Raw genomic sequence first — 26,509 nt, 5'->3', positions numbered from 1 at the left:
TCATTATGTGAGTAAAGAGAGTGAACAAAATATTTTGTTCTCCATGGATTCCCATCCGTTGCTCACTATACACATCACATATTATTGTTTGAAATAGATATGCTATTTTCTTTTTCCATATGTTGACTTTTCTAGTTCTCCCGGGCAACAGTGCTCAGGGGGTAGAGTGGGTCCACCAGTAATTGGGAGGATTCCTGGTTCGATCCCTGGCTGGTTCGTTGCCCGGCTTCTCGCGTCAGCACGTCGAAGTGTCCTTGAGCAAGACACTGAACCCCTAACCGCACTCGTTGAGCAAGTGTGCGCCTTGCAGGGCTGCCACCATGTCCATCTATGAATGTGTGTGTGTGTGTGTGTGTGTGTGTGTGTGTGTGTGTGTGTGTGTGTGTGTGTGTGTGTGTGTGTGTGTGTGTGTGTGTGTGTGAATGGGCTTTGAGCTGTCACAAGACTAGAAAAGCGCTGTATAAATGCAGTCCATTTACCATTCTGGTGGCAGCATATTTGGATATTATGTTAAATCAGACTGATTTGGTTGAAAATCAAGACCATTTCTGACTCATGTCCAAGCCTCCCGAGCAGCTTCACAGATTAAGTCTCTAGATTGGTCCGACCCTCGTCGGTTCTAGCTACCATTCGTGTGAGATGTTATTGAATTAAACGCCACAGGCTTCCAGACAAAGCTGCACTGCAGGGGCCGAAATGGCTTTCCAGTTATGTCAGAAAGCGGGTTAAACCAGGACGCTGACCGCCCGCCGTGTCAGTGTCCTCCATTTCTGGACGAAGGACTCTCGCAGCGTCCGTCCCTCGTGCCAGAAGACTTCTTCTGTTTCTGCTTGGACTTTCTCAGCATCCGAACCTGTAGAGAAGCACAAGAATGTACAGATTACGCTTTTTTATGTTTTTATTATTTACTGTAATTGATTTCCTTTTTCTTGTCCAGATTAGAATTTCCCATGACCTGCAGGAACCTGCCATACAGTAACATCAATGGAAGCACATAGGCCAAAACGCATCAGTAATGGAAAGTAGAGCCTTTTTATTTCCGCCATAAAAAGTTGTGCTTTGGTTAATATTTTGAGAATGGCTTATTGTGAAAAAATGTGTAGGAGTAATACACAAAAGAGAGCCATGTCAATCTCCTAGGTATAACTTAATTTACCGTGTCAGATATGGAGACAGTAACCCACGCTTGAGGAATGTATGATAACACGCACGCACGCACACGCACGCACGCACGCGCACGCACGCTACCTTGGGTCCAGCAGCAGATATGATGATGTGTCCGGGCGCTTGAATCCAGGGCTCTCCGTCCACCTGGACAGGGATAGGTTTACTCACAGTCAGCCGGATGTAGTTCCCCTGGGCGATACGGATACCGGAGCGCAGGCCGCTTTGCACCTGGCCCTGTAGGGGCCAAAACGTAGGGGACAAAATGTGTGACCGCTTTTGGTAGTTATGTAATTCATTTGGGAGGTCTGTTGTTCTTGTTGAAAGTGTCTGCATCTATTAATTGCAGCATTGATGCAAGTAATTTTGTGAGATTTATTGGGGCGAGAATCCGTCATCAAGGGGTTACCACCCAAATCCACATTTTACTAGTTCATTCAGCTGTATGCATTTGTTTAATAAGTACCAACTTGCTCCTTTCTCATCCTCTGCTCCACTGCAGCATCCAGTTTAAAAATAACCATGGGTTATAGAAATATATATCCCCACATTTCAGCAGTGTAAAATAAAGGTTCTTTAACTTGATTTTTTTTCTGCATTTCCTTCCTTGTAAACAGGTTAAAAAGAACCCATGAAATTTATAGTGGTTACACACACACACACACACACACACACACACACACACACACACACACACACACACACACACACACACACACACACACACACACACACACACACACACACACACACACACACACACACACACACACACTAAATAATACAAGGCTGTATTCATAGATTTATAAACGCAGCGAGTGGTTGAAGCCCGCCTCTGCAGTTGCCACGGCAACTCACCATGTGAACGACTCCGGTCACGCCCACCACCTCCAGCATTCCGTCATCGATGCGAGGTTTGCTGAAGCGACTGTCGCCTTCAGACCCCCAGAGGTCAGCGCCCGAACCCCAGCTGCACACACACACACACACACACACACACACACACACACACACCACAACATGGTTTGTAGCTGCAGTTTAATGTGTGTGTGTGTGTGTGTGTGTGTGTGTGTGTGTGTGTGTGTGTGTGTGTGTGTGTGTGTGTGTGTGTGTGTGTGTGTGTGTGTGTGGGGTGTGTGTGTATATGCGTCTGTCCTGTATCTGTGCATACCTGGGGATATTGAGGAAGATGAGGCCCTCGATGTTGGGCAGCTCCACATCCTGCTTGTCTACCTGCAGACGGAGGTCTTTGTGGAGGTTTCTGGTGTGACTGAGTTTCTGCAGCCCCACCTTCACATACACCCCTTTATTATGGAACCTGTGCACGCACGCACGCACAGACACAAAGACACAATATTTAATATTTAATCTTGACCTTCTTCACTTTTTTATTTCCAAAGAAAAAAAGTCAGGCCCAAACATTGCAATAGCGGGAGAGGAATCAACGGGAAGGCAAGGAGCTTGAGTGAGAGGGAGAGAGGGTTTGGAAAACAATTTGACTCTCATCCCCTCGAAAGGCTCAAAAACGCACAGAATCGGAAAACAAATTCAGGTGAATACCGGCTCGTGAATTTATCTGGCTCATCTTCTCTGGCCTGGTGGAAGTCCAGGCTGAGCTCGGCGTCGATCCCCAGACCAAAGTAGTTGTTCATCTGAACGATCTGGGACGGAGAGCGAGAGAGAGAGGGTGAGAGAGAGAAGGAATGGGAGAGAAGGCGAGACGCAGAGACATAATAAACATGTGCGATCAAGCAGAAGAGAGCGACCGAGTGAAAAATGAAGGGCGCAAAAGAGACGCGAAAAATATGGATTGAAAGGGAACAGGGTGCTCATGGGAGAGAGGGATGACGGTTCTGGTCACATGACGTCCTACTGACATCGCCATGTACAGTTTCGTTCTAGTTCAAGGGGTAGACAACACGCGGCTCAAGGGCTATCTGCACCCCATCCCCACCCCTGACCCCCGGTCCCAGGACGAGGTCCAGGTTCCTGACCTTGGGGGGCTCCAGGAAGCCGTTGTCCGTGGCGTCCTGCGAGGCGTCCTCAGACAGGTCCTGGGCGTCCAGCAGGATAGTCCACCGATCCATCAGAACCTCGTCTGCCTCGTCCAGAGCCAGCAGGATGTGGTGGGGGTCCTCGCCGCTGTGACCGGCACCCCAGCGCAGGATCCGGGCCAGGTCATTCCCTGAGGGGGAAGGGAAGGTAAAATACACACAGTAAATTGCACAAAACAAACAAAAGCGTCCAAAAAAACCCCCCAAAAAAAAAAACCCCTGTGGACATAGGATCGCCATTTTAGATCGTATTGGTATGGTACAAAAAAGACTGAAACTTCAGGAAATATTATCTAAATCATTGACATAAAATAATCATGTGGTGATGCATATTTTGCATGCATGTTTTGGCTTTCATAGCGCTGACATTTCTACTTCCTTGGGAAACATTTGAAAACAACGACAGAAAGTGGTTCTGACCTGTTCCCAGCGGGACGATGCCGATGGGAGGTTCTGGACACTGCAGCTTGTGCCGAATGGCCTCCAGGACCCCCAGCACCCAGCCCATCGTCCCGTCCCCCCCGCACACCAGCACCCGGAACCGAGGAACCTCCCAGAACGTGTGGAACCTGGTGGGATGGGAGAGAGAATGGAAAGAGGTCACTTCCTTGAAATGGTTTTATAGAGAATGTGTCTGAAAAATGTGTTGCATTAGCCAAATCTTCTAACTATAAAGGCGGGAATCTTTTTCTTTCTGTCTTCGATTATCTTGACAACCGTTCATTCGATCTGGCGGGTGTATTGCTGGGGACCCAAGGACGTGCAGTGTCGAATTTGGTGCAATTTGGACACACGACACGTGTAATATTAATAGAATTTCAATAAACAGTGAACAGCGAGCCAGCGGGGGGCATAAAGTCACAAAGAATGTCACAAAGAATGTTTTTTTTACTTGGTATGTGACTGTTCATTTTCCATTGTGGAACACAGGAATAAATCATGGGCATTGTGTTAAAACGTGCCATTAACGTGTCTTAGCAAGTCTTTCGACATTTTGAATGGGCATGTGCTGGTTCAAATGAATAAAATGACAGTTTACATGATCTCATAGGTTCTGTTTAATAAAGAGTTAATATGCAGATCAGCAAGCTACAGTAAACCTAAAACCACATACACACACACGCGCACACGCACACGCACACACACGCACACACTATAGTAGCCCCAAATGACGTGTGTGTCTCACCCTGCCAGTGGTCCTCCATTGGACAAGTCGAACACCTGGTGCGGGTTGAGCAGCTTCCTGAAGCTGTAGAGCAGCTCCCGGCCTTTCATCCCGCCGCTCTTCGGGTTGACAAACAACAGGAGGGGGCGAGCGTCTTCGGCTAGCTTATTGCGCTGATGACAGGCGAGGGCAAATGCTGAACATCCCACCAAACTATCAACAACAGGTACCAAAAGCATGACGGGGAAATTGACATTGCGGCAGTTGTGTTGATGGGGTATGGCGATGGTGCAGTCGCAGTGTTGTGGTCACAGTGTCGTACTGGAATACGGTAGTAGGGACACAGGAAACCGGTTACCATGATACGTGGAATGACCAGGGAGCTGAGCTGCTTGTTGCTGACAGTCGTGTCCTTGGCCAACATGTAGATCCTCTCTGCCTCAGAGAAACAGGAGATCTGCAGTACCACAGCACCTGGCGCACGCACACGCGCACACACACACACACACACACACACACACACACACACACACACACACACACACACACACACACACACACACACACACACACACACACACACACACACACACAGCAGGAAACCAACCCATCATCTGGAGGTCACTGAGACTATGTCTAGTTGTCTGGTGGCTGGGACTGGTTTTTATTTGACGCTCAGTGTGAAGCTCTTTGTAACTATGTTGAGAAAAAAATCTCGATAAAAATTATCACCATCATCACTATGATTAAAGATAACCGTAACCTTGACTTATTGCCCTGCCCTAGCTCTGGATGTGATCTGAGTGACAGAGGTTGTGACTTTGTGAAGGCTGCTGAGGACCAAAGTATCTTTTTGGCAGCAAAATACTCACCTTGGCTTCCGTAAACATGTGTGATTGTGACAAGGTGAGCTGAGCAGGAGGAGGAGGAGGAGGAGGAGAAGGGGGAGGGGGTTAGAATAAACATTTTAAGCAACAGGCGAGGCATTCAGACTTCGGATTTGTAATTTAAAAAAAAAAAAGCCTGAACCCACCAGTGACAGTGAAAAGATACCGGGCCCAAGAAAGATACCAGTCACTATTTGAGCTGAGCAGAGCTCGGTTAGCAGAGCTCCGAGCACATTACTGGACGCCTGCACTCACTTTTGACTGCCAGATGTTCGCACACCAGCTGACTGTACTCCTCTCTGGTCAGCAGGGTGGGCAGCCCTCCAATCAGAAGGCTGACCTGGATCACATGGTTTCTGTTCTCCTTCACGTAAAACCTAGTCTGGTTCATCTGCCTTAAGGACACCTGAGACAACAAAACCACACATATCCTTCAGCGTACTGTAGTATATAATTCTGTAGATATAATTCATTCCATTGAAGTGAATCTGACCTCCTACTTGGAAAAGTGCAAAGGAACTTCCATTTAAGTCGGAAACCCAACCCACCCGCAATTTCACGGGAGATGACTCGAAATGACCGATTTGCGACTTTCGACCTGGAATGCGGCATCAGAACGTGGTACGTACGCTTGAGAGTGTGCGTCTGCTGGTCTGTTCTCACCTTCCTGATCTCCTGGAGTTTGTCCAATAGGAGCTCCTGACCTGTTAGCACCTGTCTTAGAACTGCAAGGGTGGAAAGAATAATCATTTGTAATCCAACACACTGAACGGTTAACACCAACTGGCAACACTAAACACAACGGCTGCTTCACAAGCACACAAAGCCCGGGGTGTGCATAATTGTGTGTGTGTATGATGTGGCTCTTTGTAGTGATATGGTGTTTATTTGGCTTTTAGTGCACATGTGGTTCTACTTAACTATTGCACATTGTGTTGCTGGACAGGGATTATCGGTTGCATAAATCAGACAAATCCCATAGATTAGTCTCGGACTCACCTTGCTTACACCCCATGTGAACCTCCCCCAGGGTGTAGTTGGAGCACTCCTCTTCCTGCAAGGCAACACAGTCACCCACATCTTCACATCAGTGTCCCATCCACATCAGCACTAAGCATTAAATAACCAGGGCTAATTACGAATTCTAGGGCTGGCAATTTTGGAAAATTCTGAATTAACTCGAGTCAACCATTTAATACCAACCATTAGCATTGAGACCACCAACCAACTAGATTTTTACACTAAAATCTAGATTGTTTTTTTTTCTCCGGGGGCATCTTGGTGGCTCAACCGGATAAGCGCACGTATCACATAGGCAAGACACCTGAAGCGACCAGGGTCTGAAACCAACCCGCGGTCAGTTGCTGTGTCTCTCCCTCTCTCTACCCGCTCCCCACTTCCTCTCTCTTAAAGCTTGAGCAGGATGAGTGACAAAACTTAAAATCTGATGTTCCATTGCTAGACATAAGCTTTTTTTAGACAGTGAAAACTGACTTATGCCGCGGTTTCAGCATTCAACGGATCAATCTCCTGCTCCATACTTCCACTCTGTGGCCTCGCGTGATGATGTATTGATTACATGGCTCGTCATTCGTGGGATGCATAAGAGCTGCATTGTTCCATAAATGCTGCCGTCCTCTTTCGAACACCCAGAGAGGTTCACAGTGGCCAGATTTGACCGATCCGTTCAAAACAGAGGAACATTTACATTTAATGTCCGTCAGGGAAACCGTTACAGATTAAAATAATATGGAAACTGCGTTAATACCCGTGTTCCCAGCTGAATGAGGACCTCTTTGAGGACCAAATCTGCAGTGCTGTTCCGGGAGATGCAGATAGAGACGTAGTCCACGCCGACCCTGCAGAGACACAAACAGGGCCGAGAAAACAAAGTGTGAAGGTTTTTAATCATACAAACTTCTGTCCATGGGTCCATCAATACATTGAAATAAGTCTGAACTTCTATTTTCAATAGTGCCATGAATCTTTCCCAACTAGAATTATTAAAGAGATACTGTAGAAAGAACATGTTTTTGAGCCCCAACATTAAAACCACCACTAATAACCACTCATATTGTGTAGCTCCCCCTCGTGCCACCAAAACAGCTCTGACCCGTGGAGGCATGGACTCCACAAGACCTCTGAAGGTGTCCTGTGGTATCTGGCACCAAGACGTTAGCAGCAGATCCTTTAAGTCCTGGAGGTTGTGAGGTGGGGCCCCCAAGGATCGAGCTTCTTGTTCTAGCACATCCCACAGATGCTCCATCGGAGCTGACCCTAACCCCGCCCATCCACATGATGTAGAAGAAAATGTGATTCATCAGACCAGGCCACCTTCTTCCATTGCTCCATGGTCCAGTTCTGACGCTCATTGTAGGTGTTTTCGGCGGTGGACAGGGGTCAGCATGGACACTCTGACCGCTGTCATACGCAGCAAGCTGTGATGCACTGTGTGTTCTGACACCTTTCTATCATAACAGCATTACCTTTTTCACCAATTTGTACTACAGTAGCTCTTCTGTGGAATCGAACCAGACAGGCTAGACTTTGCTCCCCACGTGCATCAATGAGCCTTGGGCCCATGACCTTGTCGCCTGTTCACCGGTTGTCCTTCCTTGGACCACTTTTGGTAGGTACTAACCACTGCATACCGGGAACACCCCACAAGACCTGTGGTTTTGGAGATGCTCTGACCCAGTCGTCTAGCCATCAGAATTTGGTCCTTGTTAAAGTGGCTCAGATCCTTACGCTTGACCATTTCTCCTGCTTCCAACACATCAACTTCAAGAACTGACTGTTCACGTTCTGTCTACACTGAGCATGTGACACTGTCACAGACACTGTATACCTCAGCCAAAATTAAATGGAACATTGTACTGGCTTTGATAGATATTATATCTGCTTATATATTTAAAATTCCAACAAAGGTTCGTCACATTGAACCATGTGAAAAATATGAATATGAATGAATTAGTTATAATGCAAATGATGATATTCAGACCAAACCTCGAGTTTTCAAATAAAACTATAAATGCGATATTTCATAACCAATATTGTGAGAAATTCCGGGGCATATATTCTTAGACTACCAAATTGGGGATAACGATATATCTTCAATTCATGATGAGACGATACCAATGAAAAACTATAAATGTTACATTCATATTGAATATGCAATTTCAATTTCCCCGCAACACTCACTTGAGCTTGCCCACGTAGACCTTGAGGACCTCGGTGTCTGAGGGCCTGGCCCTGAGGATCCAGGCCTCGGGGGGGCAGTCCTTCACAGTGCTCTTGTTGTCTGGGCCGTCGTTGCGGTTGAGGATGTCGTCGCTCTGGAGACGCTGCCGCGTGCCCAGCTCCTGCAGTTCGTGGTTTTGCGGCTGGTCTGGGAGGTAAAAGGCCCTCAGTGCTGCCTCCTACAGGACAACCACGGTACTGCCTGGTTGGTGACGGATAATGAGCAGCTTCTCGCACACTACTCTAGCATTCTCATATCGTCGTACGCTGCGCCGGCGAGTGGATCACCGCAATGCATTGTGGAATATGCAAAATTGTGCCAAATGTTCTGCATTTAAAACAAGTAAGATCTCATTTTACAGTATGTTTTTTTTATTTTAAACCGTCATTAAGACAAGATTTATCGCTGAAATAACTTGAGGTGCTGGAAGGTGCATTTCCCTAATTTCACAGGATTGCATTGAGCCAACGCAGTTAACACAACATAACTGGATACACAAGGGTGAAATTGATACCCGACGTTCCCACTGGAATCAAAAATGTATTTTATATTACAGGGAAGCTTATTTGATGCTTAATGGAACATGATTAAAACACAGTTAAAGCAGCGTTGTAGCAGTAACAAGTCATGGTGAGAGCAGCAATTCTTCAACCGAAACAAGGTTTCCTAAGGACAAGTCACATATAGTCTATGTATAGTCCAGTGAGTAGTGCTACTTATAGCATTAGTGTTATGGCTGACAATGTTGTCTGAGTTAAGTGCTCACCACCATTTCTTCCTTCCTGGTTCCACGCGGAACTGAGAGCAGCCGGAAGGCTGCACGCTTCACTGCGTCGTCTCCATCAAACACCCTGACAACCTGCTTCCCTGCAGGTTGAGGTCAGAAGGTAAAAATAATAATAAAATGGAATGTGTGCGGGAAGAGAGAGCCCTCTTGGCTCAAAGTCAATCTTGTGTCTTCTGGCAACACACAAAACCTTCCCCACACCCACACACACACACACACTGTAGCTTTTTATAACTTTTATCTTTATATATTTTTTATATATATTATATAATAATTTTTAGAATATCACACACACACACACACACACACACACACACACACACACACACACACGCCTAAGTAACACGGTGCTTATCCTCTTTAAGTCACCATATTATATCAGTATGAGGTCATGTGAATAAATACTAAAGATAAGATATTAATCATATTGTATATTGTTTACAATTCTCTGTGATTATCAGGATAATAAATTCAGGCCAGGACCACTCAGGGTTCAGCTCAAGCGAGAATGGAGCTGCTTTGAAGTGTGAAATGAAAATCCACTCGACGGCAAGTTTTTGGAGAAAACAGAACTTTTTTTTTGAAAAAGTTTACAGAAATGTTGTCCCTTTACAGAGTCCCTCAACATGTAAGAAATACAACACAACACACAGGAAACAATAATGACATTATATGAGATAAATGTAAAGTCACCATCTGTGTACCATAGTACACTGACAGACAGTTAAAGGTTTTGCTACAGACCCCTGGAAATCCCTGCACCGTGGACTCCAGTTTGGGAACACCTGCTGTCAAGCGTTCGAATGTTTTATGCTACTGAGACACTTCACCTCTATAATTTTACGTGCATTCACGTATCGTTTTCATTTTATCTCGCACATTCTTGCATCGGAACTTCCCCCTTGGAGACGACAAAGACGCTTAACCGGTGTATCGTGGACCCGTAGGCTGAAGGGCCTCTGGCTGGGCGGCCGGTAGTTACCTGACTCTGGGGCAGAGCCCTGCGGAGCCTCCCTGGCTGGAGCCGAGGAGGACGGATCGCCCTCATCCAGGATGTCTGAGCAGCAACATGTGGAAAAAAATCACTACTCTGAGTTAAGAGAAAGAGAATTCATATCAAAGGAGTCGGGTGTCAAAGATAAGACCCAGATAAGGCGCAGGTTTAATGCGTCCTGTTAGAAAGTAAAACAAAATAAAAAATTTATAAAATGTCATTCAACCTCCAATCACGGTTTAACATAAGGTAATGAAGTCACATTTTGACCAATCAGGTCCGCGTCCTAAAATGAGTTTGACCGCCCCCCCCCCCCCTGCTTTAAAACCATTTTGTGCTTTGTGTAGGAAATTCACACTCTCAAAATATATGGATTGAAGATGTATGGTCTTGATTAAATCAATGACTTAATGTGGTAAACCGTAAATCTGTCACACAAATATAGAAATTCTAACGTCGACATCAACACAAAGTCAATGTCGGTGTGATGAAGACAGAAAACAAAGAGACCTGCAGCTGGTTCCACATGTCGGCAAACAGGAAGTGGTGTGTGAGCGCGGTACCTATGCTGTGGTTTTGTGTGTGAAACTGTGCATGCATTTATCAGTACACAGCGATAAATGCGACTCAGTCAAGTCTCCAGAAATCAGAAATTTAAAAGCTGCGCGGCCCTTTCAAGAAATGTTCAGCGAAGTTAGGACAAACAACCCGTCTACAATATGTTCACAAATAGCCCCAGGTGACATAAGTGGCTGTAAAATTGAATTGCCTTTGTGCCAGAACATTGTTTGCGACAATGCTTAAAGCCGGCTAACATTACAGAATGCAGAATTGACGTACGGTGCAATTAAACGCAGGACAATGAAAAGCACTGTTTATGAACAGATTTTTTCAGATTGTTTTCAGAAGGCTCCTCAAATGCGACTTACGTGCGTCTCGAGCGCGAGTCAGATTCAGCTGCGTGCATGCGTGTGCGTACCCATGTCGTGGTTGACCTCGGCGATACGGAAGCAGTGCATCTTGCTGAAGTTCCTGGAGGAGAGCTGGATGCAGGAGGGGGCCAGGATCATGGCGCGCAGCCGCCCCATGTGGCACTCCGGAGGCAGGATGACGTAGCAGGCGGCGTGGGTCTGGAGGAAGACCGACCAACACACACACACACACACACACACACACACACACACACACACACACACACACACACACACACACACACACACACACACACACACACACACACACACACACACACACACACACACACACACACACACACTTTTTGCTTGGATTGATGACTGTGTTGTTGACCATCCATTTCCCTCACATTGTAAAACATTCAAGTAGGGCTATTTATAAAAAATAAAAAAAAAATGAGAGAAGAAACCGATACTCCAATACAATTTAATTCCATTGTTTCCATTTCTGAATCGATTTGAAAATTTTAATATTGATAATGTGTCACGCAATCGCTTTCCATTTCAATTAAACACCATTATAGTCATAAATTAACTTAAATGTTGTGTTTCCAAATTTGTCAAAAGCTACATTTGTAATGCACGTAAGACAGTGTCATGAAACGTTGGTAGCAATTCTCATTATGTATAAACGGTCAATATACTGATATAGAATCGGATCGTGAGCCATCTCATCAATATCGGATTGAACGACGATCGTTTGAGGATCGAATGTTTCATCGAATCATGACCCTCCATATTGAATCGAGACATTTGGATCCTGCCAAATATCTGGCCCAGGGTTACAGCAAAGGTTGACCGAAAACCCGGGTTGAATTTCCCACGATATAAATCAGGTATGATGCAGGTATTGGCAGGACAAACCCGCTGAAACAATAACAAAAGTTACCCACAGTTCACTTCAAAACAGCTCCAGGAACCGCATGCTTCTTTGACGTAATAAAAAACACTTTGTGACTTCCTGGTTGAATAACTCTTCCAACGTGCTGGTCTCTTTTCAGCCTTCCAGGCAGGAAGTTGCACACGACTTGTATCTTTAGAATGGAGAGTACAGCCTTAATCGGACACCAATGTATTCCATGTAATGTGATATTATTACGAATATTGTGGTATTAATTGACATTACTTTTGACACAAAGGTCTCCAATGAAGAAAAGGGGATTCCAAGAAAATCATTGCATTCCACTGACCCCAAAATTATAATCCACGTCTCTACTTTACTGATCAATAAATGCAACATATTCAATCCAATATTGATAAGATTGCTTCTGATACAATTCGATACAAAGACATTTTATACATCATGAGAATTGTTACCAACTTTAAATTATAAGTTCAGATAAGAAATACAATAATGCACAGAAGGTCAACATTTGCAGTCCTAATTCAGCCCCAAAACATTTATTTTTAACCCATTTATTTTCGCCCTACACCGATGCCCTACTTTAGCCCGGCGGCGGACACGTATCGGATGCGTGGAAAACCCTGATGATGGACTCTCACCGTGACGCCGCACCACTCACACCGCATGCCGGCCAGGACGTCCGAGGAGGCGCAGGAACGCCGGCACACTTCGCACCGCGCCCCGGACGGAAGGTTCCCCTCCCGCCAGTGGTGGTGGAACGTATCCTGGGGCGACAGAAAGTAGATCCTGGGTGGGCTTCCTTTTCTGCGTGTTCGCCAGCATTAGGGTGACTGGCTCATGTGGATGTGGACGTGCGTGATTTTGAGACCGTGTTGCAGAGAAGCTCTACACACATGAATAGATTATCAATTACAAGTACCAAAGTACTCAAGTATTGTATTCGGAGACAGTGCGTCAATCGAGTTCCTTCTTGGTAAAGAAAGAACTATCAGAACATTCAAGCACATTCACAATATCGCGAGAGCTGACAGGTACACACACATATCGCAGGTAAACATGCAGCTACCACGACGGTTCCATGCATAGATAATTTGGGAGGGGGGGCGTTCCTGACCGGAAGAGGGGGAAAATCCGAAGCAGTCCCATTCAAACCAATGAAAGAAATGCTCGTTTTCCTGCGTCTTCGGAGCCGGAGCCATGTTCGCTCCTCCAGTATGCGGACATTAAGTGTAATTAATATTTATGGCCGCCTGTCGCTCCTCTTCCGTATCCTCGCGGCCCCGTCCGACGGCATCTATATTGTGCTGCAGTGATTTTCCGGGAAACACTCACCAGGTCCTGGGTTCCGTCCAGATGGCACAGACGACAGTCTCCACAGCTGAATACAGAGCAGTCTGCATGGACATGCAGCTCACACACTGAAACGCACGCCGGGTCCAACAGAATGAACAACTTCTCATTTCTGAGGTTTTGCTTTGATTCAGTACTAAGCTACTTCATATTTCCACAAATTGGGTGAAATGATAATCGTACTTATGGATCCATTCATATCGTCCAGTTTTACCGTATTCATAATTGGACATCTCTCTGGAGCAATAATCTCTCTCTGGAGATTATTGCGACCAAAAATGCTTGATTTTTCAGCAGCTTTTCTAAACACTTGTGATTTGTTCACTTTTATGTGTTGTTTCTTTTGAGTAAAACTACGGGAATTGGCAAAGAAAATTGCAAGTCAATTTTTTTTTCTTTTTATTTGACTGTTCCATCAGGAAAGGCAAAATGACAATTGCAAGTGCCCGCAAAGAATGCAGAGATTGATTGGTTGAATTTGCATTCATTGTTGCGATCGCAAGAAAATTCCGATTTCCTGGAGGGACCCAACCAGACAGACTGTATCCAACTCACATCCTCTTGGTTGGTTGATTTAATGTATAGTATGTATGCATGTATGTATGCATGCATGCATGCATGTATGCATGCATGCATGTATGCATGTATGCATGCATGTATGCATGTATGTATGCATGCATGTATGTATGTATGTATGTATGCATGCATGTGGTGTTTATCCTGAGGATTTCTGCAGTTGAAAGTCTCCCTGTTGTCCCGCGTGTGCTCTACGTGAGCGCTGTGTAAACACCACAGCAGCGCCGTGGCAGCGTTTACATTTTCCCTGTTTACTGAGCAGTTTCAGAACACACCGCAGAGGTTGCAGCTTGAATATGACTCCGTTCATATTTCACAACCTTGAAATCACCTCCTCTGTTAGCTTGGCCGCTCTCCGAAACGTCACTTGGCGCGTTTAGCGTTGGCGGCTCCGCGACTTATAGTTTGCTCGAAGGCGCGCGCGAGACACGGCCGGGAGCTCGGTTCTGATTGGCCGGGGGCTCACCTTCACAGCGCAGCGATGCGTTCCCCTCGGTGGGTTTTCTACAAATACCGCAGAACCGCTTCTTCTGACCTGCTGGGCCGAAACAGTGGGCGACCGGGACCTGGCAAGAGAATACACAGCGTGGAAAAATGACACGTCGCACATTGCGATGCACAAACGTTTTGAATCTAATAACTCCACACAGAGAGGTCCCAGTCGGGGTTCAAACCCAAGACCTTCTTGCTGCGAGACAACAGCAATAACACCTGAGCCGCTATGAAGACATTACTGTAGATGATCCAAAAAAAATACACAATATTAATAATTTGACGTCTAGAGTTTTAACATATAATTCTATGTGATGAACCTCAGTCGGACTGTTGGTGTCAGATTCTAAACTGATGAGCAGAAATCACAATGTGCACAGATATAGTGTGAAATTCCCGAAAATGAAGGTAGCCAACGTTGATTATATTTTTTGACAGTCATGCTTTTTAACATTTGTTGGAGGAGAACTCCGCTCTTTTTTTTTTTTTTTTTTTTTTTTCTTCCCCCTTACCTAAACCTCATTTTTCGATCATTGGGAGTCAACCCGAGTGACAGGCAGCAGAGTCTTTTAAATGGATCCATTTGTGAAAATAGCTTCAGCGCCGTTCTTCGGCGAGCCCAAATGCCCCGGTGCGCTGACGTTAAAAACTCATTACTGGATCAATTTAAAAGACTCTGGTGCCCATCACTTGTGTTGACTCGCAATGATGAAAAAAACAAAACAAAACAACCCAATAAGGTTTAGCGAAAAAAAGACCAGTTTTTCTTTGATAAGGACCCTGGCCTCTCACGGTTTTAAAGCGCAAGGCCGTGGTTACACCAGAAATTGGACTGGATAGCCCGGCAACTATTAACATTAACACACAAATGAAGAATACATAATTACATGACACAACTACTTCGGCCCCACAACTCATTAAAAAGTCTGTTTTGTCAAAAACAAATTGTGAAATCATTAATATTCTGGCAGCGCGGTGTTCTAAAACACAGGATTCTTTGAGATTTTTGGGATTTGGCCTCGACCAGGATCACTGACCCTTGTTGGGAAGACAGTATTTCAGCGTGTCTTCTTCTTGTGAGCCATAACCAGCGTTGCGTCACTCACCTGCACCAGTGTTGGAGTCATGCAGGAGCAGGCGATCCTCAGCGTCTTCAGACACTTCTCGTGACACATCAGGTTGCACACTGGGGAGACAGCGGACGGCCACGGATCACACACTGGTTTCGTGCTGCTGCTGCCCGCTGACCACAGCAAGGCTCCACCACTACGAAGGTTAAGGCTTAAAATTCCAGCTCCAGTCCCAGAGGAAGAATCTATGCCTCTCGGAAGCTTGGTTTATTTGGACCCGCATTTACATAACCGCTCTATAATGTGATAGATATAGGTACACATTTGACTAGTCCAATGTTAACACTCAGGACAGTATAAACATGTCCAATGTTAAGACTAACCTGCACATGAGGTTTATTATTGAGTCACCGTTCATCGGACTCCCAAATCGCCGCGACAGAACAGTGTGTTTTTATTTTATTTTACATCTCCTTATGGAACGAAACAAATGCTTAAGGGTTAAATTTGGCATTTTCTTTCGAACAACTACAAGGCTTAAAGTTAAACCAATCAGATAATATTCTACTGAAGGTTTTCCTTTTGACAATTCAATACTTAAATAAAGATATGCTTTTCATATCAATATTCATCTCAGTTCATGATAACACGTAGGCCTGGCCTGCAGGGAAGAGCAGTTTATATGTTGACTCCATCCATTTTTGTGTTAGTCATACTATAGAGCAGGGGTGCCCACACTTTTTTTGGCTTGCGAGCTACTTTTAAAATGACCAGGTCAAAATGATCTACCTCCATTAAAAAAATGCCACACACACACACACACACACACACACACACACACACACACACACACACACACACACACACACACACACACACACACACACACACACACACACACACACACACACACACACACACACACACACACACACAACTTGAACTTGACCTTGAAATACATTTATGGTCACTACCTCAACCTGATGACTTGCACTGAATGAAGTCGGTCAGGGTTGCATAGTCCGGACAGTAGCTGCTGGTAGCCAGCCTCAAGCAGGCTTCCAAATGATCAGTCATGGTGGAACAGTATTTGGACTTTATCTTGGAGTTTACCTTATCATGTGGGAAGAGCCTGACTCCCATAAATAAGTAGAGCCGAATAGTGCAGTCAAGGAGGTAGCACATTTCCTCATGTTTGGGCACTTTTCCTCCATAAGTTCCAAAACTGTCCATGAGCCCTGGACTTGAGCTGAATGTCAGCCTGTAGTGTCAACATCCATCCTCCACTGCAGACGGGGTCAGGTGAAACAGTGTTGCAGTTTTTCTATGCGAGTGAATCAACCTCAATATCTTCCCTAAATGGGGAGCACATAAATGCAGCGATTGGCTCCGGTAAAGCAAAGTCTTGAAACCGTTTGTCAAAGTCTGACAGACAATTTTCAATCTGCTCTGCGTAAAGGTGCACTGTCAAGTTGCCCGCAGGCCTTCCTTTGGGTCTCCAGCTCTGATGCAAGGTTTTGAAAGTTCCCCAAATCATGGCGCTGCAGCTTTGAGGACAGAAGTTGCATTTTTCGTTTGAAAGCATTAACTGAACTGATCTTGTGGACCGCGGTTTTGTCTTTTCCTTGTAGCTTTAAATTAAGCTCATTGAACATGTTGGTCAGATCAGTTAAAAAAAAAAAAAAAAAAAAGTATTTGAATGACACGCGATCTTCCCACACTACCTTTGCGATCTACCGGTCAATCGCGATCGACGTATTGGCCCCCCCTGCTGATTTATTGCTTGTGTTAATAAGTGAATAATAAGGAAGATAAACAACTTTTTGAAAAATCGCATACTAAATCGCAATTGCAATATTGGTCTAAATAAATAAATAAATAAATAAACAATTAGCATTATCAATAATAATAATAATAATAATAATAATAATAATAATAATAATAATGACAAAGATGAGGGTTTCTGAGCATGGAAATGTTAAATAAAGCAAGAGAGTAGAGAGGTAAAAAGGTAGAAACTTGGATAAGTTGACGGTGGATGGAGACATGGCCTGGACAGCTATAGCACAGCAATGTAGTTCTCTAACAGACCCTCGACAATTCATTATGAGAGAACACTGTAAGGTTTTCCTATAAAAATAAATAAATAAATAGCATTTTGTACAGTTAGAACTAAATTGCAAAGGTCAACCAGCACTGTTTGGGGTTCCATTCCATTTAGGATAATCATCAACTAAATGTCACATTATTACAGTAACACGGAAAATATTCTGTGACAGACAAAGCACTAGAAGGTTGATAACATCATCATCGGGTGGGGGTGTCCCGTTAAACCGGTTCTCCCACATACTAATGCACGTTTCACTAACTCTGCAGGTTTTAATACATTTTACTAGTTTTGTGTATTTGTTTGCATATTGGGGCCGGCCCTCTGTTCGTCCTACAAAAAAAAAGAAAAAAAAACCCACACACTTCTACACCACCAACCACAAAGCCCGCCTGTCCCCTGTTGCCATGCCAATAGGAGACAGTACATCACGACTTCACTGCGGCTCTGATTGTGCAGGAGAGGCTTGACACCCCCACCACCCCTTCCTCCTCCACCACCACCACCACCACCACTCCGCTCAGTAACACAGTGGATGTGTATAATCCTCGGTGTCTGCGTGTTCCTGCATGTGCATGACGTATGCGTCAAGCCAAACAGGCTCGGTAGACCACTCCACTTTGCCTGTTGAATTCATGATTGAGTCACGGCTGTGAGTGAAGAGGAGGAGGAGCAGAGGGGAGAGAGAGAGCTACGAGGGCAGCTGAATACTAAGCATTGAGGTGTTTACACGGTGAATATTAGCACAATGTAAAGGGATGGCACACTGAACATAGCTTTAGATAATCACCCCCACTGGTCCACCACCATCACAGTTTATACAGATTACAGAATAAAGGCTCGGGCTGATTGAAAGACCCAATATTTTTTCTGATGTTGGGTATCATAATATAGTAATATAGTTAGTTAAATGTTGTTTTTTAACACTGCATTACATTAATGTAATGTACTTCTAAAACTAATCAATCAGTTCTAATCAATTTCTCTACCTGCTTGCTCATGATATCCACATTACTAATGTCAGAGTGCGCATGCTGACCACTGTCCACCGCCGAGAGTTCCAACAATGGGCAGGTGAGCGTCACGAAATGGCGCAACCATGGAGGCATGGACTCCACAAGACCTCTGAAGGTGTCCTGCGGTATCTGGCACTAAGAGCCAAGAGACCTCTGGGGTCGGGCTTCTTATTCCAGCACATCCCACAGATGCTCCACCAGATCGGATCCTAACCCCGCGATCCAAATGATGTAGAGGCAAATGTGATTCATCAGACCAGGCCACCTTCTTCCATTGCTGCATGGTCCAGTTCTGACACCCACATGCCCATTGTAGGTGTTTTCGCTAGTGGACAGGGGTCAGCATGAACACTCTGACCGCTCCCATACGCAGCAAGCTGTGATGCACTGTGTGTTCCAACACATTTCTATCATAGCACCATTCACTTTTTCCACCAATTGGTGCTACAGTAGTTCTTCCGTGGAATCGAACCAGACGGGCTAGACTTCACTCCCCACGTGAATCAATGAGCCTTGAACGCCTATGACCATGTGTCCGGTTCACCGGTTGTCCTTCCTTTGCCCACTTTTGGTAGGTACTAACCACTGCATACCGGGAACACCCCACAAGGCCTGTGGTTGTGGAGATGCTCTGACCCAGTTGTCTGGCATCACAATGTGGTCCTTGTCAAAATGGCTCGGATCCTTAAGCTTGCCCATTTTTCCAACTTCCTACTTCAAGAACTGACTGTTCACTTGCTGCCTGATATATCCCAACCCTTGACAGGTGCCATTGGAACCAGACGATCAATCTTATTCCCTTCACCTGTCACTGGTTTTAATACTGTGGCTGATCAGTGTGTGTACACAAGGTTATAAGCAGAGTGGACATGAAAAATACATACAGTGGTGCTGCAAAAAGGATGTAACAAACAAACAAACAAACCAGATATCTGATATATTGATAATAAATGATCAATACCGAGGTATTCAGTGATGAAAGGTCGTGGTGGTTGATTTAGTCAAATTCGTCATCTCTATCAACAGCCTAGACAAAAATGCCCATAAATGAATTAATTACTCCAGTAATGTGACAACAGTCAGGGTTTACAGTCGAGGGGGAAAAGACAGAGGGAGAACTAAATAGAAAAAGAAATAATATTATTAATAATAATAATAATAATAATAATAATAATAATAACAACAACAACAAAACTGGAGTTTTGAGTTGGGAGTTGGGACAGATGGGGCGGACAAGAAATGGAAGAAATGTCCTGTCCGGCCATACCTTCACACAGGAACCCGACGAGCCCCCAGATGAAGTCGCTGCAGTGGTGGCAGAAGGTGGGCTTGGTGAGGGTGACCCTCCTGAAGCAGTGGCCCGGAGCGGTGACTTGGTACCGGGTCCGAGAGCCTGCGGGGGACCGCTGTTGCGGCGGCTGCTGCTGCGCCTTCTTCTTCCCGGTCAGGGGGCTGGCGGCGGGGCTCTCCGCCACGCCGGCCCGGCCGCACTCTGCCATGGCTGCGGACAACCTGCAACTTGTCGAGTCGATATCAAGGGTTTTATTGCCAACACAGCCGCTGGTTCTCCTCGACGGCGTTCATCGCACCGGATCCCCCTCCACGCTCTCTGCCTCGACGCCGGGGACGGAGTGGTACGGACGCAGCGGTGCCTCCCGGCGACAGGGCGGTGCTGCCGGGCTCCGGATCGGGGGGCGGCGGGGGGGAAGGGGGGCTCGGGCTCGGGCTCGGGCTCGAATCGGCTCGCCGCCGGCTGGGACCGAGGTGTCGGAAGAGCTGGCTGGCGGGAGAGAGCACCGCCCCCCCCCCCAGGGGGAGACCGGCGATCGGGACGGTGTCGTTCCGGTTTGACGGACAAACCGTCCTGGAATCACAGCGCGTCAGTCGCCCATTTGGAAGCCGGAGATCAGACCACGAGCAGCGGGGGAGGGTGGGGAGGCCGCCCCGCCGCCGCCGCGCTCCGCGTCACCGCAAGCTGCGAGATGAAAACAGGCAGAAATCAACAAGTGTTCCGGGGGGCGACGGATCGAGACGGTGTCTTCTTTTTTTTCTCCCCTACTTCTCCCACACAAGCTCCTCTTCCAACTCGTCCATCATTCTACTTCCGCTCACACTACTTCCTTGTTTCCCTCCCCTCTTGTTTCCCTCCCTGCTTCCTTCCTTCCTTCCCTCCCTCCTTCAATCCCTTCCTCCTTGTTTCCCCTCCCTCCTTCCTTCCTTAACACCCTCCCTCCTTCCTTTCTTCCTTCCTTCCTTCCGTCCCTCCCTCCCTCCCTCCCTCCTTCCTTAACTCCTTCTTCCTTCCTTCCTTCCCGTCCGTCCCTCCCTCCTTCCTCCCCCCCCTTCCTTCCTTCCGAACCTACCTCCTTCCTTCCTTCCCTCCCTCCTTAATTCCTTCCTTCCTACCTCCCTCCCTCCTTCCTTTGTTGCCTCCCTCCTTCCCTCTTTCCTTCCTTCCTTCCCTCCTTCCTTCCCACTTTCCTTCCTTCCCTCCTTCCTTCCCACTTTCCTTCCTTCCTTCCCTCCTTCCTTCCTTCCTTCCCTCCCTTCTCAGTTTACTATCCTTCCTTTCATCATCTCTGATTTATCATAATTCTGCAACTGATTGGATTTCTTTTTTTAGAATATACTGATGTATTCCCCTCATGTAAATGTTTAAATAGTTTAGTATTCATAAAGGGTGTCTATAATTAAGAATAATTAGGTTTCCCAAGGATTTAATGAGATGTTTTTAATTGAAAAATTTAAAAAATTATGAATAAATAATTATAATTATATTGTCACACCTTGAAATGAAATCACTTTTCTTTGATTCAAGGTTATTGGTAAATAATGACTATATTAGGCACCTATTATTAGTTTTATTGGCAACTTGGTAAGTAATAACATTACATTAAAAAGTTATACTGCATCGCCGGAACAGAGCCCAGAAACCGTGTTAAAGAGCTTTATAGGAGAAAAAACGCAAGCCTCTGTGTACATTATGGACACTGTGGACACAGTCTTGTATGCACTGTTATGTTAACACTTCCCTTTACTTACTTACTTACTTGTTTATCCGCATATTTAATAATTGACTTGTTTATTCGGGCTTACTTTATTCTTACTCTAATGCACAACTTGCCATAACCCTGGTAACTTATTAACTTACCACCAACAAATTTACTTGTTGATCACCTTGGTGACGTGGGCCATACGCCCCCAGTATAAAAGTCACATGGCCCTTACCATCCGTACCGTTGCTTTATTTACCCAGGATGCAGCCAGATGGATCCTATGCCCAGTGTAGAACCTGCTACCAACTTTCTCATTGCGGCGCCAGATGAGGCTCCTAAAACTGACACACACTGTACTGGGCCTGGGTGGTCATCGAAGATGACTCAATAACAAGGAGTCATGAGACAGCCGCACACAACGGTAGCATTGGGAATTCCCTCTGCCATCTTATATTGGATCCGTCCCAAAAGCTGCAGGCCCCTGGTGTGGACTCCTCGGCATGAGCCTGTAAAGCCTCACTTCAGGCTTTTGCCTTTATGTCCAGAGAGCTTGGCGGGCTAATGTCAACATTAACGTCAGCTCTTTGCCAGATGGTCGGCTCATTATCGCCGCCGCGCAGGAGGATTCCCCGTAGACTTCCTGCGCTTCCAGGACAGATGTTTGGACCTGCCCCCCAACCAACCGTCCCTGGAGCGCAGTGTCCAGGTGGGGCAAACGAGGCAGCAGCAACTAGGGGCAACGGCAAGAGCTCCTTAGTGCCCCGTCAGAGGGTTGTGTTTTCGATTCCCAGCTAATGACGGCTGCTCCCTCCCGCGGTCGGGCGCCTCACTCGTTTCCAGAAGGACAGGTATCTGGCCTTCCTGGCCGACATTCCTGCAGCTGCTGGACATGCTTACAGCAGCTCCAGGCACACAATGGGTTGGAGCTGCGTGCGGTCTGGCTATCCCTCATCACTTCCTTGCCCTTAGAAGGCATGCATGTCCAACTAAAATTAGACAACACCTCAGCGGAATATGTCCCCGTCGACCGCCAAAGAGGCACCAGATCCACAAGGTTTCTCGGCAACTCCTCAGTCGGGCCTTTGCTCTCCCTGCGAGTCAAAGAGCGAATGCACCACCCCACCCCCAGGGTTTTAGAGGTAGGGGACGGGTCCCTTGTCCAAAAGCTTGGGAAGATTATGTTGACAGTCATGACAATGCACATTTGCATTTCCCCCCATTTGAATTTATTTAGTGAATTAAATTGTACAACGATGCTTTATTGGCCTCGTAATAAAAAATGATGAAGGGATAAAAATGCCTACTGGAATACGGATATGCTGTTGCTTACACTCTGGAGAGGTGGAGACGGGTACAAACAATAGCGCCTTAGTGATTTCCCACGGCTGATGGCAATTTCTGGTGAACAGTGATCAATTGCCTGTAATCAATACTGTGGCGCACCGTGGCAGGCCTGTGTCATACCGAGATAGGCTCTCACTGTAAGTACATTTTGTGTGAAGAAGAAAGAAAGTCAAAGAAAGTATTTTCATTTTTATTTATTTTTTGTCGGTTACAATTTCAGTAGGGCTGTTTATTTTTGGCCAGGCGTGATGTGACGTTGGACACAAATTATGAAATACGGGTTTAGCGGAGAAAACAAAGGAACGTAGAAGAGGTTGTGGAAAGGAGAAATGAGGGCAATGCATCCACCCGTCCACGCAGACGAAGGATGACATAGTTCTACAGAAGGAAGACAAAGAAATTCAAGCCGAGCGAGTCGGTCGGCAACGGACTGGGCATTCGGACTGTAATACCAACTGTAACAACATCGCTCTGCCGCTAGATGGCGCCCCGAAACAAATAACTGGTCCCCAAAGTGTCACTAGAATAAAGACGCAACGACGGCATCCTCTAAATCCTTGAAGAGTGAACACACAACAGAACAGTCTTCTCACCATGCGCAAGCAATTCACGTAGTAATATTAATTACAACAGATAAACGGCACCCGTGGGAAGGGACGCGCCAGTCGTTTTCTGGAGCAGGGGGTTCCACACCTGGGGTACCTCGACTGAATTACATGGGATGCGCAGAAAGGTACTATTTTTATTTTATTTGTGCGTGTGGCGGGTGGGAAATAAAAAGACATGAGATTTTACCTGGGATTCTGAATCGAAACATGTAATTTGTCGAAATAAAGCTATAAAAAAAAATCTCACAACATCTGAACTCTGAAAACACATACATGTAAAACACTAAAATATACATGTATATCTTGATGGAGAGTGCTTTTGGGCGAGTGTGTTATGATCATTTTTATTTTAGTAAATTTTACATTTGGAAACCACTCGGTAGATTAGATTAGATGGTCGTCCCCGGAGAGCAATTGTAAAATAATAAAATATATAGTGTAGCACATATTTAATACACACATACCTCGCCCTGAAACATTTGGGAGCCACTGTTGTGGTGGATAATTTTTCACCAGCAGGTGGCGACAGGTACACAGTAAATCAACGCTGTTTGGAGTCGGATCACATGAACGTGGCTCAGATTGCAGTAAATAACAAAATGCTGATTTTGTGAGCAACAAGGGGAGATGTGGAGGATTATTCTGATACCAGGGTCACACGATGCCAATGTATTAGAATATAGAGCAAAGTCACAAAGTCAACATATGGATGTCAAGATAAACCAATCCACTTGAAACACCCCAAACTTTAATAAGTAAATGGCCTATAATAACATGAAACAAGTATTTTCATTTTATTTATTTATTGTGATGTCAGTTAGTGTCAAGGCAGTATGAGCGAATGATGCGAATCGCAGATTAGCTCTGGAAATTGTGAACCTGAGAGGTAGAATTAGAATTGGTTGCACTTTATTAATCTCATTGAGAACATTAAGCTGTTCAGCAAGATATGTAAAGCTTTAGTCTTCCAACAAATCAGCCACAACATTAAAACCACCTCCCTCATATTGTGCAGGTCCCCCTCGTGCCGCCAAAACAACTCTGACCCATTGAGGCATGGACTCCACAAGACCTAGATATTCAAAACTGCACGTTAAAAAAATCCATCACAGGTTCATGTCATTGAGCTATTGAAATACAATTGGCTATAAATAATAAATATTCACACTTTCACTCAAGTTTTGTTAGGATTATGTTTTAACTGAAAATCAAGAAATATTTGCGATTTCACAATTCACATTGTGATATCCGATCAGCCACAACATTAAAACCACCACTAATAACCAGTAATATTGTGTAGTTCCCCCTTGTGCCACCAAAACAGCTCTGACCCGTGGAGGCATGGACTCCACAAGACCTCTGAAGGTGTCCTGTGGTATCTGGCACCAAGACGTTAGCAGCAGATCCTTTAAGTCCTGGAGGTTGCGAGGTGGAGCCCCCATGGACCGGTCTTGTTGTTCCAGCACATCCCACAGATGCTTGATCAGCTTTAGATCTGGGGAATTTGGAGGCCAAGTCAACACCTTGAACTCTTTGTCATGTTCCTCAAACCATTCCTGAACATTTTTTTGCAGTGTGGATGGAAGCATTATCCTGCTGAAAGAGGCCACTGCGATCAGGGAATGTGTTGCCATGAAGGGGTGTACTTGGTCTGCAACAATGTTTATGTAGGTGGTACGCGTCAAAGTAATATCCACATCAATTTCAGGACCCAAGGTTTCCCAGCAGAAGATTGTCCAGAGCATCACACTGCCTCTATTGGCTTGCCTTCTTCCCATAATGCATCCTGGTGGCATCTCTTCCCCAGGTAAACCAAACACGGACACCCGGCCATCCACATGACGTAGAAGAAAACATGATTCATCAGACCAGGCCACCTTCTTCCATTGCTCCATGGGCCAGTTCTGACGCTCACGTGTCCATTGTAGGTGCTTTTGGCGGGGGACAGGGGTCAGCATGGACACTCTGACCGCTCCCATACGCAGCAAGCTGGGATGCACTGTGTGTTCTGACACCTTTCTATCATAGCACCATTCACTTTTTCACTAATTTGTGCTGCAGTAGCTCTTCTGTGGGATCGAACCAGACGGGCTAGACTTTGCTTCCAACACGCATCAATGAGCCTTGGACGCTGATGTCTCTGTCTCACGTTCACCGGTTGTCCTTCCTTTGACCACTTTTGGTAGGTACTAACCACTGCATACCGGGAACACCCCACAAGACCTGTGGTTTTGGAGATGCTCTGACCAAGTCGTCTAGTCGTCAGTTTGCGTCAGAATTCATACTTTTTTTCCCAGAATTCTGAAGAAAACATTTTATTTTTATTTATTTTTTTGAGGGGTGAGGACTTTGTGATGACTTTTTGCAAGAATTCTCACTTAGTTCCCAGAATAAAGTCAGAATTAAGAAAAAAAAAAAAAAAAGACTTTCCGAGACATTTATATTGAGTTCATTCTCAGAATTCTGAAAATAAACTCAAGTTCTGAGGAGGAAAAATAAAAAAAACACAATTCCCAATTTGATCACTGATTTTTTGGTATTCATCTCGGAACTCACTTTTTTATTTTCCAACGCATGAAAAATATTTATTTCCCATATGGCCCTGATCCTCTTCCTTCAGCATAGGGGTTAAATAGACGGACAATAACATTTAACTAGGACCGTTTCGTGCACGAGAAGCTCACGCCCACTCCAGTGTAACACCCCCCCCCCCCCCCCCCCCCCCCCCGTCTCTCCCTCTCTCTCCCTCTCCCCTGTCTCTCTCTCCCCAGTCTCTCTCTCCCCAGTCTCTCTATCAACCCCTCCCAGGCGCGTCCACC

General features: G+C 45.7%; 1 protein-coding gene across 1 annotated transcript; it reads right to left on the bottom strand.

Moving 5' to 3' along the window:
- Positions 1-491: 491 nt before the first annotated feature.
- dgkq (diacylglycerol kinase theta) lies at positions 492-20,241 on the bottom strand (the record flags this gene model as incomplete). The annotated part of the gene is made up of 23 exons (XM_080008408.1): positions 492-853; positions 1,249-1,401; positions 2,023-2,134; positions 2,336-2,482; positions 2,725-2,825; positions 3,159-3,349; positions 3,639-3,787; positions 4,405-4,556; positions 4,742-4,857; positions 5,256-5,294; positions 5,526-5,676; positions 5,934-5,995; positions 6,270-6,324; positions 7,039-7,129; positions 8,472-8,689; positions 9,278-9,378; positions 10,281-10,355; positions 11,272-11,422; positions 12,770-12,895; positions 13,464-13,549; positions 14,524-14,623; positions 15,656-15,735; positions 20,010-20,241. 23 exons carry the CDS (start codon positions 20,239-20,241, stop codon positions 755-757), a joined length of 2,787 nt encoding a protein of 928 aa, XP_079864534.1. The 3' UTR covers positions 492-754.
- Positions 20,242-26,509: the final 6,268 nt, after the last annotated feature.

Source organism: Zeus faber, assembly GCF_960531495.2.
Source record: "Zeus faber genome assembly, chromosome: 10".
Classification (NCBI taxonomy): Eukaryota; Metazoa; Chordata; class Actinopteri; order Zeiformes; family Zeidae; genus Zeus; species Zeus faber.
The sequence above is the reverse complement of the archived record's forward strand: the minus strand, read 5'-3'. Positions and strand labels throughout refer to the sequence as shown.